This window comes from Protomyctophum parallelum (assembly GCF_964188405.1).
Source record: "Protomyctophum parallelum genome assembly, chromosome: 18".
Classification (NCBI taxonomy): domain Eukaryota; kingdom Metazoa; phylum Chordata; class Actinopteri; order Myctophiformes; family Myctophidae; genus Protomyctophum; species Protomyctophum parallelum.
In genome coordinates this window covers 18,492,948-18,512,947 of record NC_139716.1, presented here as the reverse complement: position 1 = coordinate 18,512,947, position 20,000 = coordinate 18,492,948, and the positions used below count along the sequence as shown (strand labels likewise).

The 20,000-nt window shown below is 42.2% G+C and overlaps 2 protein-coding genes and 1 long non-coding RNA gene across 9 annotated transcripts in view; all 3 read left to right on the top strand.

Moving 5' to 3' along the window:
• The window catches only part of LOC310875888 (phosphatidylinositol-binding clathrin assembly protein), a 103,033-nt gene extending 96,856 nt beyond the window's left edge, over positions 1-6,177 (top strand). For all 6 annotated transcript variants that reach the window (XM_083789320.1, XM_083789318.1, XM_083789316.1 and 3 more), the window contains 3 exons: positions 829-885; positions 2,297-2,413; positions 3,772-6,177. In XM_083789320.1, coding sequence (XP_083645446.1) covers positions 829-885; positions 2,297-2,413; positions 3,772-3,786 — 189 coding nt within the window. In that variant the 3' untranslated portion in view covers positions 3,787-6,177. The remainder of the gene's footprint in view (positions 1-828; positions 886-2,296; positions 2,414-3,771) is intronic.
• A 372-nt stretch (positions 6,178-6,549) lies between these two features.
• On the top strand, positions 6,550-10,701 carry LOC310875890. Its single transcript, XR_014570696.1, has 2 exons — positions 6,550-9,194; positions 9,237-10,701. It is a non-coding gene; the product is annotated as an uncharacterized lncRNA (long non-coding RNA).
• Positions 10,702-13,978: 3,277 nt separating this feature from the next.
• LOC310875240 (cysteine and histidine-rich domain-containing protein 1) overlaps positions 13,979-20,000 on the top strand; it is a 12,994-nt gene continuing 6,972 nt past the window's right edge. For both annotated transcript variants that reach the window (XM_083788418.1, XM_083788417.1), the window contains exons 1-3: positions 13,979-14,253; positions 17,121-17,170; positions 18,654-18,710. In XM_083788418.1, coding sequence (XP_083644544.1) covers positions 14,190-14,253; positions 17,121-17,170; positions 18,654-18,710 — 171 coding nt within the window. In that variant the 5' untranslated portion in view covers positions 13,979-14,189. The remainder of the gene's footprint in view (positions 14,254-17,120; positions 17,171-18,653; positions 18,711-20,000) is intronic.

The following is a 20,000-nucleotide window of genomic DNA, read 5'->3' as shown; positions in this document are numbered from 1 at the left end:
TCCCCTCCCTCGCATACGCAGCATGCGGCGCTGTTTTCCTGGTCTTTTTGGACTCGCTAACGGTTGCTTCCTCCGTTTCTCTTCAGTGTGTGTGTTCCGCAGCGGTTCTGTCTCTTCTGTGCGCCCCGTCGTGCCAGATTGGAGGCTTCGACAGATGTAGTGAATAGATTCATGAAAAGTATGTAGGGCATTGTAAAACATATGCGTCACTCTTGGAGCTCAGGTGAGCACTGCTCCTTTTGCTTCCTCCGTCTACTGTGGTTCTGTTATACTATGTGCAGTATTCGGAGTGGGAAATCTGATCTATTATACGTTTCTCTCCATCTTAATTCAGTTCAATTCAATGGAGTTTTGTTGGCATGAGAAAACCTACTTTTACATTGCCAAAGCAAGTGCCAAAACATACAGAAAACAATTTGAAAAAAAGAAATGCGGAAAGTGTGTAGGGTAGCAGTTGGAGGGGGTACAGCATGAGAGAGCTACGTCACATCGCAGCGTATAGCCTACTATACATGTTTGGCAACGGTATGAAGCTTTTTGAAACAAACAGATTTTGCCGTAACATTTGAGACAATTGGGAGCATTTTCCCCAAAACGATTTAGAATAATATACAAAAAAACTTCAGATTTCAAATGTGTCTGTGTCAATGCAAACACAATGGAAACTCTCTCTCTCTCTCTCTCTCTCTCTCTCTGAAAACGTGATTGCAGGAGTGAGGGAGTGAGTCTGGCCCACCGATGTGGTTTGGTTTGTTGTGGTAATCATGACTGGCTGTGTGTGTTTCGGAGTTGCTTATTTTTGTTTTTTCTATCTATCGACCCTAACAGGCCCCGGCCCCCATGGCATTCCCCATGACAACACCACAAGTGCCTGTTTATGGAATGGTGAGCCAGCACACACCCGCACACACACACACACACACACACACACACACACAAAACTTGTGCAAGTAACTGCTCATGTTTTTTTTATTTAACCACTTAACCCATTTAGACCTGAGACCAGATTCTACAAATGTCTTCTAAATCCTGAACATTTTCATGTCAAGGTCAAGGACCCCCTAAGATGTATGTCATTGGCCGCTGACCCCCATCTGAAAATATGTTGTTCCAGGGACCCCCCCCCCCTCTGTGATGCGATGTGTGACCAGTGTTAATTCCTTTGACTAAAACACAAACACCTTTTTATCACCGACTAAAACTAAAAAAAAAAAATGTCCAGAATGAGACCATAGACTGTGGTGGTTGGGACAGTGTGGTGGATATGATGCTGTTGGTGAGATAAGAGGAGATGAACTTCGCACACCTTGAGCTCCAAACTTTTATTTCATGAAGAGAATACAACGTTTCGGCTCTTCATCAGGAATACGTTGTATTCTCTTCATGAAATAAAAGCTTGGAGCTTAAGACCTGGTGGGCGAACTTCATCTCCTCCTCTCTCACCTACGTATATGTATTTTTATATGTGCGTCTTTTCCTGCTGGATCCTATTGTTAGTGAGATAACCCATACATATAAGACACCACCATAACACCACACAGGTATTGTCGACTTCGACCTGCAAGTGAGAAACTCAAACACCCAAATCACATCAATACATTTCTTTGAGTTTTTCAACATAAGAGGCAGAACTGTGTGTGGGTGGCCAGTGCCAATGGCTACTGGAGAAGTTCAAGGGTATATTTAGGTCTGATGTTACCGTGCATGTTCAAAATGACTTCCAACAAGTACATCCAAAGCATACATTTATTCTTTTATGTATTTTACTATTTATTTTATATTTTGGAAAAACTAAACTGCCTGAAGGATTAGGCGAAATAAAATAAACATGCTCTGAAAATGCATGAATTTTAAATACACACACTTTGGGGGTTTTCAAGTGGACCCTGCTAGAGAAAAGGTCCCCTGACTTTAAATGATTTAGCAGTTTTAATAAACGTGGTGATAATAGGGGAAAGATTCTGTGGCCAGCTTTTATTTTCTCCCTTTCCTGAGTTTGTGATAATTAATCATTTGTGTCTTGTCAGCACTTACAAAGAAAGTTTAAAAGTCATAGCTGCCAGGCATAGCATCTCAACCACGAGTATATGCACGCACACGCATACGCACGCACGCACACACATACATACACACACACACACAGTGATACTTTGCATTAATATATCTCCCTCTTGTCTTTCGTTCTACCTCCATTGCATTCTTTATCTCCTGCTCTCTCTCTCTCTCTCTCTCACTCTCCTTCTCTCTCTCTCACTCTCCCTCTCTCTCTCTCTCTCTCGCCCCCCTCTCTCTCCAGGTCCCTACTCAGATGGGTCAGATGGGAGGGGTTCAGGTAATGGCTCCTCAGCCCATGATGTACAACCAACCCGTCCTCAGACCCACTAACCCCTTCGCACCCATGCCAGGAGCCCAGGTAGCGCACGTACACACACACGCACGCACGCGCACTCGCACTCACACTCAGAGACAGACATGATTCAAATTAAAAAGTCTCAAAAGTAGCAGGTCTACACACTTGCAGATCTGCAGTTTTAGAATTTTTTTCAGATGTCAAACATTTCTGAGATGATGGAATGGTGATGGATGAAGATGGAAGGGAAAGCTTCTGAAAGCTTCATAGGCAAAGATAATAAATCTAAAAAAAAACGGTCAAAATGACCTCTCAGACATGCTAGTGTTAAGTAATGCAGATGTTTAATCATTTATCTCTTGAGAGCGTAAAATGAAACCAGTTTCATTTTACACTCAACAGTTAAGGAACTAATAAGGGTCCATTTTAAAATGAAACCAGTTTCATTTTACACTCAACAGTTAAGGAACTAATAAGGGTCCATTTGGTTACAGTTTTTCAGTTTTTCAGTTTTTCATTTAGCTGGGGACCACCTGGAACCCCTTCAAGGACCACTGGTTGAAAACCACTGTACTAAAGTATGGAGAATTTAAGCACTGAAATGTTCAGCATACATTCTTGTGGATATACACTATACAGCCTGCTGTTATGGTCTGGAATACTGGAAATCTCGTCTCAAAACACAGTCGACCCGGGCGTACAGCCGGTGGAACTGCTCAGCCTGCTATTCCTAAACGTAACCTGAGTAAACTATGCTTAAACGGTTAAAACCTAACCTTATTCCTAACCTTAACCTCAGTAAAACTGCCTAACTCTAAACCTATTTCTAACCTTATTCTCAGTAAAACAAATACAAGAATACAAGAACCGCCGCACCGAGTGAGCGGTCGACATGAGGTTGGCGGAAAAAACGAAGGCGAGTGTGTTTTAAGGCGAGCATTCCGGATACCATGGTCTGCTATCTCAAACAACACCTAGATATCCATGAACCCATTTAGACCTGAGGCGTTTCTACAAATGTCTTCTAAATCCTGACAGTTTTCTGAAAACCCATGTTTCTGTATCAGTCGTTTTCAAACATTTTCATGTCAAGGACCCCCAAAAATATATAAGTAATTGGTCGCCGACCCCCCATCTGAAAATATGTTGTTCCAGGGACCTCCCAGAAGCAAAGATTTGAGTTAAAAACGTCAGCTACAGATGTTCTGAGATGCTCAAAATGTTTCTGAAATTCTGTCTGTCTGTCTGTCTGTCTGTCTGTCTGTCTGTCTGTCTGTCTGTCTGTCTGTCTGTCTGTCTGTCTGTCTGTCTGTCTGTCTGTCTGTCTGTCTGTCTGTCTGTCTGTCTGTCTGTCTGTCTGTCTGTCTGTCTGTCTGTCTGTCTGTCTGTCTGTCTGTCTGTCTGTCTGTCTGTCTCTACAGATGCAGTTCATGTAGAGGAGCCATCAGGGGAGAAGCAGAGTGCCAAACGCGACAAACGAACAAACGACAGACAGACAGACAGACAGGAGAAACATGCACGCAGAGCCATGGGACGGGTGATAGACGGACAACTGGAACGAGCAAAAAAGACACAAAAACCTGAAAAACCACGAAAGACGGACAGAAGACACGAAGAGCACCGACGGACGGACGACATGCCGATGGAGAGAAGAGGGGAGGACGAACACAGGACGGATGATAGTCACGGTGTCTGAAACAACTGTGTGTGTGTGTGTGTATGTGTGTGTGTGTGTGTGTGTGCAGTTCACTTATAATCCTATCGATGGGGTAAAGTCTCATAGCAAGAGAATCTGGGCGAGAGAGAAAGAGATAAAGTAGAAATCCTTTCCTCTGTGATTGGTTAAGGTTTTTTGGGCGGGTGCAGAATTAGCTTTATTTCATGCTGGTGCTATTCGTCCTGAGGACACGTGTGCGTGTGCGTGTGCGTGTGCGTGTGCGTGTGCGTGTGCGTGTGCGTGTGTGTGTGTGTGTGTGTGTGTGTGTGTGCGTGTGCGTGTCACAGTTGTTTCAGACATGGTGGAAACCTTTCAGAGCAAGGTGTTCACTCTCCTCCCCCCTCTCCTCATTGGCTGTCTGCGTCCGTCCCCTGTCTTCATTGGCTGTCTGCGTTCGTCCCCTGTCCCCATTGGCCGCCCGTGTCCGTCCCAATCAACGAGCGGTCTAGAGATGGTCGTCTGTCGGCCGCGTATATCCATATCTTTTGGATCTGTATTATATCTTTGTAATTCTTTTTTTAATCCGCTCCGCCCTCTCTTAAATGTCCAACCCCCACATCACCGTACCGTTCACTCGTAGACCCAGTTATTGTAAGTGGTAGCCGCAGAGCTTTTCGTCGTGACATTATTCAAGATAGGTGTGGCAGTCACTCACACGCTGTTGTCATTTTGCTAGAGGTACACACTGTGGCGCTATCTGCTTCATGGGGACAACAGTTGCCTAGCGATGCTGCCGCTTTCGTCTCCCCCCTAATCAGTGCCACAAATTGAGACATGAATAGTACAGCCTAGAATCATGTAGGCCAGTTGATTTGATTGATTTGATTCACAGATGACATTGCTGCATTTTCTTTTCTTTTTTTTTACTTTTAATTTATTCTCCTGCCCGGCCCCCAGCTTATCCGTGTGTATCTGTGGTTGTTCTCTGACAGCTCACTTCTCTATTTGTCTGCTTGTGTCCATCTGCTGGGGTGTGTGTGTGTGTGTGTGTGTGTGTGTGTGTGTGTGTGTGTGTGTGTGTGTGTGTGTGTGTGTGTGTGTGTGTGTGTGTGTGTATGGGGGGGTGATCTGTGCCTGCTTTTGATTTACCTGTGGGTGTGGCCTCAGCCAGTGGCTGTGGTGTTTGAAGGAACATAATATTTGACCCTGATGGGTTATTTGGGCCATTCCTCAGCCAAAGCATTTGTTGCCATTGTTTTCTGACCGGTTTGTTTGTGTGTGTTTTAAAGTCAGTATGCTATCATCACCCACACACCTGTGTGTGTGTGTGTGTGTGTGTGTGTGTGTGTGTGTGAAGGGTTTCCACAGAGGGCTATTTCTGAGGGTCTAACAAAAGTGTAAATTTCTTTAACAAAAATGTAACGCCAATGAGTTTGATAATCGATATGCTAGGTTTTTAGTTCCTATTACTACTATTATTAGAATTATTTGTTTTTGTAAAAAATACATTTAAAAAAAGGTCTATTTTTTGTTGCAAAATGCACATGCAAGAAATCTTTACACTGAAGTTGACTAGTCACATGGCAGGATGAGAGGAAGGTCATTTCAGTGTAGAAACGGGATACTTTGGGATTTACAGTGAACTTGATATGATTCGTGATTATTAACCCTTCCTATGTATGTAGTGTTACGATGTGTTTTTGCGAGTGCCGGGCAGCCACATGGGATTTATTTCCATGGTTTATTTGATGGTTTAAAACGAGTGGTGAAGCCAGTGGCTACTGTACATACAGTACCTACAGCAGCACAGAGCTAACAGGGTCTCCACGGGGGAACTGAACAATCTTACTTTAATTATCATCAGGGTGGAATGAATGAACACCAGCCACCCAAACAAAACGTGACCACCTACGTGTTTTTTGAATAATAACATTTTGTCCAGACACTTTTGCAGTACTTTGTCTACTAGTATTTGTCTACTGATATCTTTACAGTGCTCTGAAAATCTGTGTGCCTCGGAAAAGACTGAAAGTGGTTGATACGTTTTTTCACGTCATATCAGAGAAAGTTATGTCCAGTCTCATTCTTCTTCACGTCCTCTAAACACCACTCTTCTATCTCTAGTGTACTGTAGTCTGATGTGTAAATAAAATGCAAATTAAGTCAATAAGCCGATTTCTCTCTACATTATCAACTTCCATCAGTCAAGTTTCAAGCTCGTTGGATAGGTCGGTGTTGGTTATTTTTCATCGCAGTCTTTGTTTTTCGTTTTTAAGCTTTTAGGCACCCATGTCTTCTGCCTGTGTATCTATCTAGTGAAACTCTGCCCTATAATATCTGTCTCTATCTCTATCTCTCTGTTACCTACTGCACTGTACAGGAGGTATTCTTTTTCAAGGAGTCTAGCTCTACAGTCTGGCTCCTTTCTGACTGTGTGTCTGTGTGTGTGTGTGTCCAATCCCCAGGCACCAGGTGCTCTCTTGCCTTCGGCATTGCTTCAGGGTCAGGTGGTGGTACAGTAGTTACAGTAGTTGTACAGTAGGTACAGTAGTTGTAAGCTCTATATGCCTAGTTTCTCTGTCCTAAAATGTAGGTCAGGGAAGTCCCATTTAATGGCCACCTCCACCTCCCGATGTCACAGAGATGTCAGCCGGATTCAAACCACCACCACCACGCGACTGGACAGTCAAACTTAGACAGCGATTATGTTTGCCTGGCTGAAACGGAGATGTACTGCACTGTACTGTACTGCACTGCACTGTACTGCATAATGCAGCGATATGCACGACTTGATAATTGCTGGTTTGCTCTTCCGTAACAGGCTCGGTAATGAATGAGGAAGTTGTATGAAATTACGGCAATCTACTAAGACATTATTAGACAGGGTGGGACAGGCTGCTGCATTGTGTCTGGACAAGTGTTTATCTTACCAGTACACGTTTGGCAGGTGACAATAAAACCTTAGTTTTAGGGGTTACCTTTCCATCGCGAAATGCAACAACGCGTCTAATCAGATTGCGGAAGCCGTTGTTAGCATTTTGGACTCCGTGTACGGGTGATTCTCTCTCATGTCTGGGCAGCACTAGACGGTCAAACAGCATGTCTGTCCAAAGGAACAGAAGGTCTGTTTTCTCTGTTGTTGCACCTGTTCTTAGAACAATGGATTGTGGATCTAGCGTTGCCAACAACCCACAGGACACCCTGTGTCCCTAAACAAAAAAATATGGATGTATTGGATCCTCTCCCCCGGGAATTTAAAATGGACGCCACTCCTCTGGTGGTTGCCTACCAAGCCCCCAGAGCGGCTGGCCAACGTTGAAGCTGCCAAACTCTACTGGCCAAAGCTGGAACTGCAGGCGGGCGGTTTTTGCCCCTGCATTTAGCACGAGTAAACCCTGCGCAGCTGGGGTTTAATACTGAGGGCTCGTTGGCTCCAAATCGGAAAAATGCAGAAGTAGAGCGTTCTTCCGGGTCCTTCAAACGCCACTGAGCAACTTCCATTGAAATGAACAGTGGGGGCGGGGCTGTCGGATGGGGCTCTAGATTATGCATAACTCTATGGTGCTTACAGCTGGAAGTTTCCAAAGCTTCTGCAAGCAGCCTTTGCACCGGGCTCACGCACCCTCAACCATCGGCGCTCAAAATGTACCGTCTTGCGTATCGGTGCCAAAATGGCTCAGTTCAATCATTAAGGACAAAAAAAAGAAAAAAACATTGTCCTTAAATGTGTGTTTGATGAAATGTGGAACTAGTTCCTATACTGTGCTATGGCTCATGCAGTATAGTAGGAGGTCTTACCTCTGGGCATTTCTACTCGGCTGACGAGCATCCGGTGTCCAAGGCAACGGTGTGTGAGCTGTTGTAAATGTGAGGAGGTGTGAAGCCAAGCGGCTCACAGCCTGCACAGTTGATGTTCCACATTACGTCGCCTATGAGCCAAAATGTCTGCCTCACGGGGGTTTGATTTTAACGCAGTGTGTAAATTTTTAGCCTGAGTTAGACTTTTAGAGGTGTGCCGGCGGCCGGTGCCTGACAGGTCATCACTGCCCTGAACAATCTATAGTAAATGAGTGTGTTCAGGCCTTAAGATGTGGACAGTTTGTGGTCTTGGGGTTTAAACACCCTTTGTTTTTGTGATTATACTTTTTCTTTGTTTTTCGAGCGTCAAGGGGCGAGGTTCATCAGATAAGACGGCACGCTTAGTGACAATCGCAGAAAAGCAAAGAAGTCAACGTGGCTGAGATCTGTTAAAACCCCAACCCGCTGTTCCTCTAAACCCCCAAAAAGTGCCAAACACTATACAAATTATTTGCAACTGCAGTTATCCAGGCCTGTTTAAAAAAAATGACTCTGGAGTTGTGCTTTTTAAGGTACATGGGGGAACGTTTTCAATGAGCACAGCATTACTTCCCCCTTCTCACATTAATCCATGTCCCGTATTCCGCTTGGTCAGTTATTAATTTTTATTTGCCCTCTTTTCTATTTTTCTCCTCTCCTTTGTTAATAACTGGTGGTTGATGTTGTTGTTCTTGTCGATGCATGGAATCCAGTCCTGCCTGTTGTGTTTGAGCTGGATCCAAATGGACGGAAAGTGTCAGGAAAGAGAGAGAGAGCAAGAGAGAGAGACTATACTGGTGAAGTAACATCTTTCCTTGCCTCCTTTTCCGTGGCTTACGGTGCCAGAAACTATCAAAGCAACCGTCCTGTTAAATATCCCCACTTAATTCCGCTGATAATCTTCTATCGACGTCTCACTCGGCTTCACGTCTGCAGCGCTGCATGCTTGGCCCCGGCCGCGCAATCACTTTGTTTTAGCGTTTCGAACGCAGCATGCAGCTCCGCCGGAGCATCTTTGAGGGCTTAACCACTTGCACTAGTCTCAGAGAACTGTACTTTGAACGCTACCCCCAGCTTGTAGATCTGCTATTCTTTGTGGGGGCTTAGCGATCCCACCAGAATATGGACTCTGGCTGTGGAACACGTGCTAATGTGTGTCCTTCCTTCCACAAGGACACACGTCAAGAAAGCAGCGGTTGTGGAGGTTTTAACAAGAGCATCATCGACGCTCACACGCCCTTCACATCTTTTCTTTGTCTGGTTCAGGGGGATGCATAAAACCCCTGCAAACCTTCTGCGTTGATGCTCGTCAGAGGAGAGGGCTTTGCGCGTGTGTGTACGCCTACAGTTGTCTTGTCTTGTAAGCTTTCATCTCGAGCGTCACAGACAAAGAGAAACGCAGACTAGTGCAGCTAATGTTACTGAGCCCCATATTACCAGCAGGTTGTCTCCCCTTAGGTGAACTGCTCTCTCACTCTCTCTAGCTCTCTCTCTCTCTGGTCTGGTGTCAGAGAGTGCACGGTTACAGTATATTGTCGTTGACGTTTGTTGTTCCTTCCCCCAGAAAAGCATGAAATGAGTATGATGATAATTATGATAATGATGATGACAATGATCTCCTCTTGTTAACCCACTTTAAGGGAGGACCAACAAGGCTAGAAAGGTTGAATAGACGGCACTAGGAGGATTCTGACTCTGGGTCATTTTGAAGTCTTGTACAGGGCTACAGGCCAACTTTTTTTTTTTTATGTCATTGATAAACAGATTTTTGGGACGGAGGGTTTTGTATTGAAAGATGAGCCGCTGTAGCAAAAATGAGCACCAAACTTTGTTTTCTTCTTATTCGTTACTTATTTTCTCCAAAGATGTCACATTTGTTACTGCAGCCAAATGACAATAATGTGTCCTGTGGATTTATATACAATATGTGTTCCCCCACCCACGCTGGTGTGGCACCACCTGGTGGTGGCTTTATGCTTTGTTTTGGAAGAGAGATTAACTGAACGGAGATTGATTTCATGTCAAAAAAGAGAGACACGGACAAATGGACAGGTGTGTGAGTGGAGTGCGTTGATGACGGATGGCTTCTAGGGGATTGATTCCCCTTGTTTTGTTTTGTTTTGTTTGCCGGTGAGGTGATTGTGTCGAATCAAAGACCCTATTGTGCACGTTCTGTTTTCTTTTCTTCTCTACATCAATGTTTTTCGATAAGAAACCCTTGGATTGCTGCCTCACAGTTCTGTATATAGAGATCACACACACACACACACACACACACACACAAACAGACACTTAAAAAGACCTGCATTACACACATAATACATACCAACAAACACATAGCTTTTACACACATACTCTCATACATAATCTGCAGTTACGTTATTTAGCATTTATCCGTTTATTTTTCTGATGGAACATTGAATGATATTAGCGTTGTAATAACAGCAGTGTATTTACTTCTCAGCGGGGTGGGTGTGTGGGGTGAATGGACAGGCGCCGGCCCTCCCCCCGTTCTAACATACATCAGGGTCCCGTAGTGGATTGTCAAAACAATGCCAAAATTCACCTTTTTAAAAATGTCTGGCGCTTCTATCTTTCTATCTCTCTACTCTGTCTCCCGCCCCCCCCCCCCCCCCCCCCCCCAACAAATCTCTTTGTACATTTTGTTTTTCTATTTATTTAAATGCAGACATAATATGGATTGTATCAAAGCATGGAAAGGCAAAGAAATGTTTTCACTTATACAAAATGAAATAAATCATGGGCTTTTATTTTACAGTGGTATATATATTTGTTTATTATAGAGATTTTCTTTCTTTCTCTTTTTTTTGGAAGAAATAAAGAGTCATTTTCCATTCCTACGTGTCGAGTTTTTGTTTATTTTAAGTGGTTAGAAGTTGCTAAATAATGACGTTTGATCTTTTTTCTGTCCATTTTCTTTCGGAGCTTGGAAATGGTGGCATAAAGAACAAGACTAAAAGTTGATCTTAGAGTTACACCATTTCTAAACGAGAAAACTTGTTTATTGTGCTAATTAATAATTTATTGACATATTTACTCCTAATAATTCTCTAGCACTGCCGTTATCTTAATATTAATTTCTAATTCAAATGAAATGTTTTAGATTGTAATTTCACTTTCATCATATCCTCCAGAATGTTTGCTCTTAGAGGCTGAGGGCGAGGTGAAATTGAAGACATTATACCTCTAAAACATTAGCAGACAATAATTGCTCCACCATAGCAGCCTATCAGTTATTTGTTGCACATGTGATTTCGGCGTTTTTGCTTCAGAAGGACACAATTCACATTGGGATTTTTTGGCTTAATTTCTTTTTTTTACCAGTGGTTTATGTAAAGGTGAGGACGAAACAGATGTACACTTGAGTGGAGTTGAAGCGTTGCCGTTGACTATAGTGTTGTGTTGTACAGTAGTACTCGAGTCCTTGACTCATCTCGATTCCGGTCTCGAGTCCACATTTTAATTGACTGCATGTCTCACCCATAATTTGACTCTGTGTCGGACCAAGGGAGTCGGGACTCTATCCCCACCGAGTCCACTCGAGTCACGAGTCGCTACAATACAATAAATTAAATGTATTATACCCATGAGCCCATTCACATTAACATTATGGCTGCCACAATGCAATTCCAATGGGTGTCACATGGTTTGACCAAACATTTGTGTTTGAGGCAGCAATAGGCAATCAAACACAAATGTTTGGTCAAACCATGTGACTCCCATTGGAATTGCATTGTGGCAGCTATTAACACATAGAGCACAGAACATTCGTTTGATACGTGTGAATAAGGCCTTAAGAGCTGTCTGGCGCTTAGATAGTGTCAGTGAGCTTATTACCGGTAAGTAACAGAGTGCAGTTGACACGCCTGCCTTCTCTCGCAGTGTTTTCTGTACCAACAACATAATACTGTACACTTTTTTTTTTTAAAGATCTTCCTCATAATAATACCTGATGATCATGTTTTAGGGTGGAAAAAAATCACAGCACTCCATCTTTAAATCAAGTCTGTTCCCCAAATCAGCCAAACTAATATAATATCTATAAAATAATTATCCAAGGATTATGTTGCTTCTTCTTCTTGGCCTCCTTGCCTTCAGTTCTGGCCAGCCTCTTGTTATAGGTCACAGGGGTCACCAACATGTCCATACTGGCAAATACTTGGTCAAGTTTTAGTTGTTCTGTTATACACACCATTATACAGTAATGTTCTTATTTTGATCATAAGAACCACTTACTAAATGTCAAGTCTCCAGAAATGTCCACCATCCAGCCAATATGGCGATGACCTCTGGGAGAGTCAGTGCATGGTGGAAAACCTATAGGCATATCAATACTGCAATGTAGAACTACTCTGTTACAAGTAAAAGTCTGGAATTCAATATGTTGAGTTAAAGTACAAAAGTATTGGCATCAAATTCAAAATGTACTTAAAATACCAAAAGTAGAACGTATACTCATTATACAGAATGTCCCATTTCAAGTTTTCAAATGTATAGAAATCTTTTGAAAATAGCAGATCTGATGCGACGCATTGTGAACTTCGTTTTGTAGATCGGCTATTTTCAAATGGCTGAAATGTATATGGCTAAGTATATTAAATGGTTAATGTAGCTTGTAGCCTATGTTATATAAAAAATAATCAAAATCTACAATGTAACTAGTAACTAAAGTTTTCAGTAAAGTACGCTTTTCCGACATTGGTCATTGGTCCGACATGCAATTAGGTTAATAAGGTTGGCGACTGGATTAACGTTGGCGAACATGCATTAAGGTTGGCGACCGGATTAAGGTTGGCGAACATGCGTTAAGGTTGGCGACTGGATTAAGGTTGGCGAACATGCGTTAATTAAGGTTGGCGAACATGCGTTAAGGTTGGCGAACATGCGTTAAGGTTGGCGAACATGCGTTAAGGTTGGCGAACATGCGTTAAGGTTGGCGAACATGCGGTTGCTCCATGCTCACGGTTATGGTTAGGCTTTGAGGTAGGTTGTCATTGTTGGACCAATGACCTCTGAGTCAGAGATGTAGTGGAGTAGAAGTAAAATTGGAAATACTCCAGTAAAAGTACCTCAACGTGATTGTACTTAAGTACATGAGTACTTGAGTAAATGTTACTTTCCACCACTGCTAACTGAATGCCAACTATAGGTTAGAAGCAAGCAGGATATGTACTTGTACAGCATTTTTATTTGTTTAATGTTTTCAGCTAATGAGTTATAAGCTATAGGCCTATAATAGCCCAAAGCCGTTACTACCAGCCCCAGTGGGAGCGTTAGGAGAAGTTCTGGTGTGGTGGTGATGAAACCATGTGCTTGTTTTCTGAAATCATTCAAAGAGTCCCTCTGGGAAGTCGGGGGAGATGTCTTCATTTCTTCTAAAGCTGTTGTTGCACCCAATGTTTTGCACGCTTTTAATTAAAAGCTCAAGTATCTTAAACTGCTTTAAATGGACGCTTTAAAAAGCAGTCAGAAACAAATATAATTGTGCTTTCTATATATCAATGTTCAGTTTGTGTGAGTTTGTCTACAAAAGTGCGTTACTGTTAAGACCGTCATAATTCTTCTTTGGGTTGTATATATTTTTATGATGAATTCCTGTTCTGTTCTTTGGCCATATAGAAGTGTCTATTTGTACGTCTCTAAATGTTTTGATGAATTGAACAAGGTGGGCCCTCTTGTAAACAAGTGTAATGCTTAATTGGGTCGTCCACTCACAGTTAACAGTCTTTGTATTGAGTTTGTGCTTGAAATATACTGTAATTCTGCAAACTGTTAATAAATATTTCAATCAATCAAATCAGTGGTGAAGCGTTTTGAGCTTAATAATAATAATAACAATCTCAAAGCCCCAGTTTGAGAAGCACTGCATTAGAATGACAAAATGTGTCCTCACACCACTATCACCTCAGTGACAGCAGCCCCCCTGCCAGCAGCAACAGACAGTATGGGAATGTTCCCGGGCCCCCACCATCCCCCCCTTAGATGAGCTTTGACAGCTGTGAGAGTGAGAGAAGGTATGGGGGGGTGAGGGGGTGGGGGTGAGGTGCTATTTTTATCATTCATTCAGCTGAAGTCAAGAGAGAGGCCTTTCTCTCTCCACTCTGGAAGCCAGCCGGTCAGTCCTCGTGGATCTCTCTGGAAGTCACCTCATCTCGTCTGGAGAACGTTCTGGAACTATAAGCTCTATTGCAGGATTAAGAGCACGACCAAACACACCAGAGACCGAGGCAGAGAGAGAGACAGAAAGATAGAGGGAACTTAAAATTATAGGATAAAGACAAAGAAGTCTATAAACTACAGTGCTGTTTTAACTGCTAGGCCAACATGGCTCTGTTCTGTTATAACAAAGGTTGTGGAGGGAAATTTGAGGCCAAGGAGAACAATGATGGTAAGAATGATGACCCTATTTGTCTTGACTTTTTATGTAACTCATTCTTAGACACAATTAGATGTACATCAAGCCTGTCTATTATATGACTACTTGATCTCAGTGATTCCACTTTAACTCCTGATAGTAGCTGCCAGTCCAGTGAGTCCACTAATAACACAGATGTAGAATCTAATTAATTCTTTCTTTGAAACATTACCTTGAAACAACATGTATTTTCCACTATGGTAGGCTTATATAAAAACAAACAATTTACATTTACATTATGGATCATTGGAATAGTCTATATCTAACAAAGTCCCATGCAGGTCTTTTGTTTGTAGTTTTAACCTTTTTCGTGTGTCATTGTACATCTAAGAAACAATGTCCACAATGTTTAGAAGTACAACTCTTCATGAATGTCTTGGTGGATGCAGATAGCTGACTGAGTTGTTCCTTAACTGCTGTGTGTGTGTGGCGGACATGCTGAGTATCGATTTGAGTTCAGACACTTACAAGCTAATGTGGGTTTATGTGATAACTCGTCAATACCTACGTGTGTGTGTGTGTGTGTGTGTGTGTGTGTGTGTGTGTGTGTGTGTGTGTGTGTGTGTGTGTGTGTGTGTGTGTGTGTGTGTGTGTGTGTGTGTGTGTGTGTGTGTGTGTGTGTGTGTGTGTTGGGGCGTGATAGAGGGAGGCAGGTCGAATTCAAAATTACAGAGATCAGGGCCAGAGAGAGAGAGAAAGGTGACATTGTTTCATCTGTACTCAGTGTATGTATCATTACTTTCCAAGTGGCCTTGGCGAAAACTGAAATGGTTGAATCCTTGATACATGCGAGGCCTATAGTCAAACTGTATAAGATAATGTAATGAAGAGCCATCTCTCCAGGCCAGTGGTTTTCAACCAGACCTTGAGGGAGTTCCAGGTGGTCACCAGCTAAATTCACACTCTCCAGAGTTAAATTGTTGTTAAACATCTGCATTACTTCATTTTAGTCTACACAATTAGAGAATCCAAATTATTTTATTTTTGTATCGTTTGCCTGTTGTCTCTCCTATACCCAACATATGGAATTGTGGATAAAAACCTATCCAACGACAACAAAATATTCAAAGTTGTGGGTCTGAGAGTCTAAGCCTAGTAATTTGGTTTCATTTATATGGAATTATACGACAGCTCAAATGCTGAATAAATAATGGACCCTGATATGTAAAGGGTTGAAAAACACTGCTCCAGGCAGTCAGACCAGCCTCCCAGCATGCATGGTCAGCCACGTGTTACTTACTGGAGGGATTACTATACTGAGCCTTTCCAGCAACTGTTGGCACACCTTTTATGGAACACACACACACACACACACACACACACACAATCACCTCGCAAACAGCTGGTACACTAGTGTAGGTAGGTCATATACCCTGCTGATTGTGTGTGTGTGTGTGTGTGTGTGTGTGTGTGTGTGTGTGTGTGTGTGTGTGTGTGTGTGTGTGTGTGTGTGTGTGTGTGTGTGTTGTTACTCTACTTGCGAGGACCAAATGTCCTCACAAATAGATATATATGAAATAGACACTGAGCACCATTTTCCTGCAACTCACATTTTTCTTTAAAGATTTTTAAAGATAGGTAAAAAAGATTCAGCCTGGGGATTATTTTAGAAATTACAGTACCTTTAGTAGGTTTAGTGATTATCCCCCGAAAAATAGGCGATATACAAGCACACAACGTGTCGCAGTGTGATGGAGTTGTGGGCTTGTAGATCTGCTATTTTCAGCTTTAGGCTTACCGTAGAAATACATTTTAAATGTACCATTCCGAAAATCAGCATGCTAAAATGTCGATGTCCACGGCTCTAAGTATTGTACAATTATTGTGCGTGCCGCATGCGTGAGCAATGGGCTCTCTGCACACAGAATAACTCTTCCTACTTCCAGGCTGCTTCCCTACATCCTTCACAGGTGTTACCGATGATACTAATTAAGGCTCTGTTCCATTCATTGTGCAGTAGTGTTCTCAAAGGACCCCATAACTCTGAGAGTGTACAAATGGAACCAAATGGACCTATACGGGTCCATTTGGTTCCATTTGTACACTCTCACAGTTACAGACCTGCACAGAGCCATTTGGAACTCTCAAGGATACTTTGAGTCTGAGACCCACTGGTGTAGCAGAGTGATTCCAGTGAGCCCAACATGCACAATAGAGCGCCGCAGTCCCGCCCCCTCGAGAGACCCGGAAAAAGAAATCCCTGTTCATTTTCCTCATAGACTTTTCAGAAAGTATTTATTTAAAGACGCCGTGGACAAAGCCAACTCTTGTGTGACAAATCATGACAATAAACACAATGTTTTGGGCCAAACAAAGAATTTGAAAGTAGAAAAAAACGGCAGGTTATAGGCTAACACTTTAGTTGTTGTTTTTCTTCTTTGTAATTATTTGTTTGGTCCAAAATATTGTATTTGTTGTCATGATTTGTCACGACTCAAGTTGGCTTCGTACAACGCTTAAAAGGTCTTTAAATAAATACTTTTTGAAATGTCTATGGGAAAAATGCATTGGGATTCATTTCCTAGGCCTGGCGTCGTCATGAAAGGGGGCGGGACTGTGTGAGCAGTACCCTGACTCTGTTTTACCCAAATGGAACAGGACAGAGCCTTCATTAGTATCATCTGTAACACCTGTGAAGGAAGGAAGTAGGGAAGCAGCCCGGAAGTAGGAAGAGTTCATCTTTATGCATATAGCATAGAGTAATAAAGGGGCATATAGCCATACATATAGCCCATTGACTGACTGACTACACGTCCTGACAGTAACACCATAGTGATTGACATGTTAGGTTAATAATGTACGCGTGTTTCCTAAACTGCTCTTAATTTCTTCTCTTCTAGAGGCGTGTCTACATCATCCAGGAGTGCCCATCTTCCATGACGCTCTCAAGGTAAACACTCATCATTAAACATGAATGACTGCATTCATAGACGGTCAATGGACCGATATGAAAATTCTTGGCCAATGCCAATACTGATGTTTAAATAAAGCAATAAGCCACAAGAGGTCTCAGGTTACCGTGTATTTTATAATGGCTGAGAGGCATGGTGAGGTATCGGAGTGTCTCCAACCCTACTCAGCCTCCGCGATGCCTAGCAGCACCGCAGACGTGCATTAAAGTACACCCTTGAGTGTAATATTGCTTAAATATAGCCAAAACTGATACAGATATATTTATTTATTTAGTTTTTTGTTTTTATTTCCCCCTTTTGTGCCAGGGAAACAAATACATCTTCAATACAAGAAATAAATGTTCAGAATCTACACTACAGTTTGGTATAGGCTGCAGATAACCAACACACCATGTATGCTTAACAACAACAGATAAATATCGGCTACCGCCATCGGTTAATGTCAGATTTATTTGCCGACACCGATATCGGTAAGGGAAAATATCGTCCGATACCAATATTTGGCCGATACATTGGTCCATCCCTATCAATTATACAACAGCTCGTTTCGAGGAGGCAATCTGATTGGTTGAAATAGCCATCTAGCCGTGCTTAAACGATAATAACAGCTAGTTTCGAGGAAGAAATCTGATTGGTTGAAATAGCCATCTAGCCGTGCTTAAACAAGCATGATGGAACACCTAATCTAAACATAATAATCAGCTGTGCTGAGTCGGCTGGGTTGCTATAGGCTAGCGATTTTCGGAAAACAAAATCTATAGAATATCATTAGTTATAATGAAATTGAGTTTACATGATTTTTTAAAAGGTAACTGTTGTATAATCACAATAGTGCATAGATCGAATCTACATTGTAACGTTTCAGTTAATTCCAACAAAGTTACACTCAAGGCAAGGCAAGGATTATTTTTATTTTTTTTGTGCAGCACATTTCAACAACAAGGCAATGCAACGTGCTTTATTATGCTTTACAAATGTCAAAGAGGAAGGCTGAAGGCAGCCACACGCATAGGCTTATCGTTTGGCAGAGAGCCATGGTGAGATAAGATGGGGGGGGAAATGATGGCATAATAGCCCCATTAAATTAAAGAAAATAATTAAAATTACTCAAATTGCAGCTGAAGTGCATTTTTGTGCACATTAATTAACTTAATGACAAAAAAGTTAAGTAATGGAAATGTTTAAATGTTTTGCTTTTACATCCCATTTAAAAACACCCATCTGGTGGTCTAATGGTGTAATTAGCATTACGTCCATTTAAACAACCATAACACTTTTCTTCACGCACCCACTGCTGAGTAACTCCAATGTGTGTGTGTGTGTGTGTGTGTGTGTGTGTGTGTGTGTGTGTGTGTGTGTGTGTGTGTGTGTGTGTGTGTGTGTGTGTGTGTGTGTGTGTGTGTGTGTGTGTGTGTGTGTGTGTGTGTGTGTGTGTGTGTGTGTGTGTGTGTGTGTGTCCAGGGCTGGTCCTGCTGTAAGAAGAGGACAACAGACTTCTCAGAGTTCCTGGACATCAAGGTAAAGCCATACAGTACAACAGTACAGTACTACAGTATGTCTACTGTAACATCTTCTGTTTTGTACGTGTCTATTGACTCAATATTTTACTCTAATTGACCACCAGGTGTGGTTAGAATATTAAAATGTGTCTTCCCTGTGTATATTTGGTTTCTTCGTGAAAGCTGAAAGCCTTTGAGTCAAAAGGCCCAATTGAAATACACGCCTTTAGTGATATTATAACCCTATAACACCTCCCCCATTATCAACAACAGCTGTGGGCAGGCTTTCGTTCAGGTGGGCGGTGCCAAGGTGAAAACCAGGTATACCTAATGAACTGGTGGGTGTGTCCACATACACATACACCATTTTGACACTTTCTGTACACTTTTCTGAAAATGTATCTTCCTCCTAGTATAATCATATAGTAGGCTTACCTGATGATCATGTTTTAGGGAGGAAAATAAATCCTCCCTAAAACAATCCTGGAGTTGTACATTTTAAAGACAAGCTTAAAGATGGAGTGCCATGATCTTTTTCCACCCTAAGACTTGATCATCAGGTATTATTATAATAATAAGAACTTTTTCCAAAAAGTGTACAGTATTTGTTAAAATAATGCTTTTATGTGGACACGCCCACCAGTTCATTAAGTATTCCTTGGTTTGCCTGGTGGGTGGTGATGGGTGGTGATCCACCTGAACTGAAGCCGCACCCACAGCTGTAGTTGTATGATAAAGGGGGAGGGGTTAGGGGAGGGGCTGATAATGTGATGTCACTATATTACTGTTTATTTCATTGGCCCGTTTGACTGTCAAGGGTTCAGCCTCCAGGAAGAAACCCTAAATACAAAGTTAATACACCATTGCCCATAAAAATGACTCCAGGCTGTCTAATGAAGTACTGTCACCTCATAGACAATGAAAAACTGGAAAAATAAAAAAAATTGTGGCACTACCTTTATGTCGTACAATAGGCTCCTAATTTGCAGAAAACTGTTAGGATTTAGAAGACATTTTGTAGAATGGGCCTCATAGCCTTCAATGGATTAAGTGTTATATCAGGTGAACGTTCCTGCTAGAGCAGTGGTTTTCAAACAGTGGTCTGGGGACCATCAGTTGTCCTTGAGGGGGTTCCAGGTGGTCCCCAGCTAAATGACGGAGAGTTGGTAAACAAATGAGTCTTTATAGATCTTGAGAGTGTAAAATGAAACCAAATGGACCCTTACCCATTTGGTTTTATTTTACGCTCTTTAGAGTTAAATGATTGTTAAATCATCTGTAGGCTATTACATAATAGAGTCTACACAAT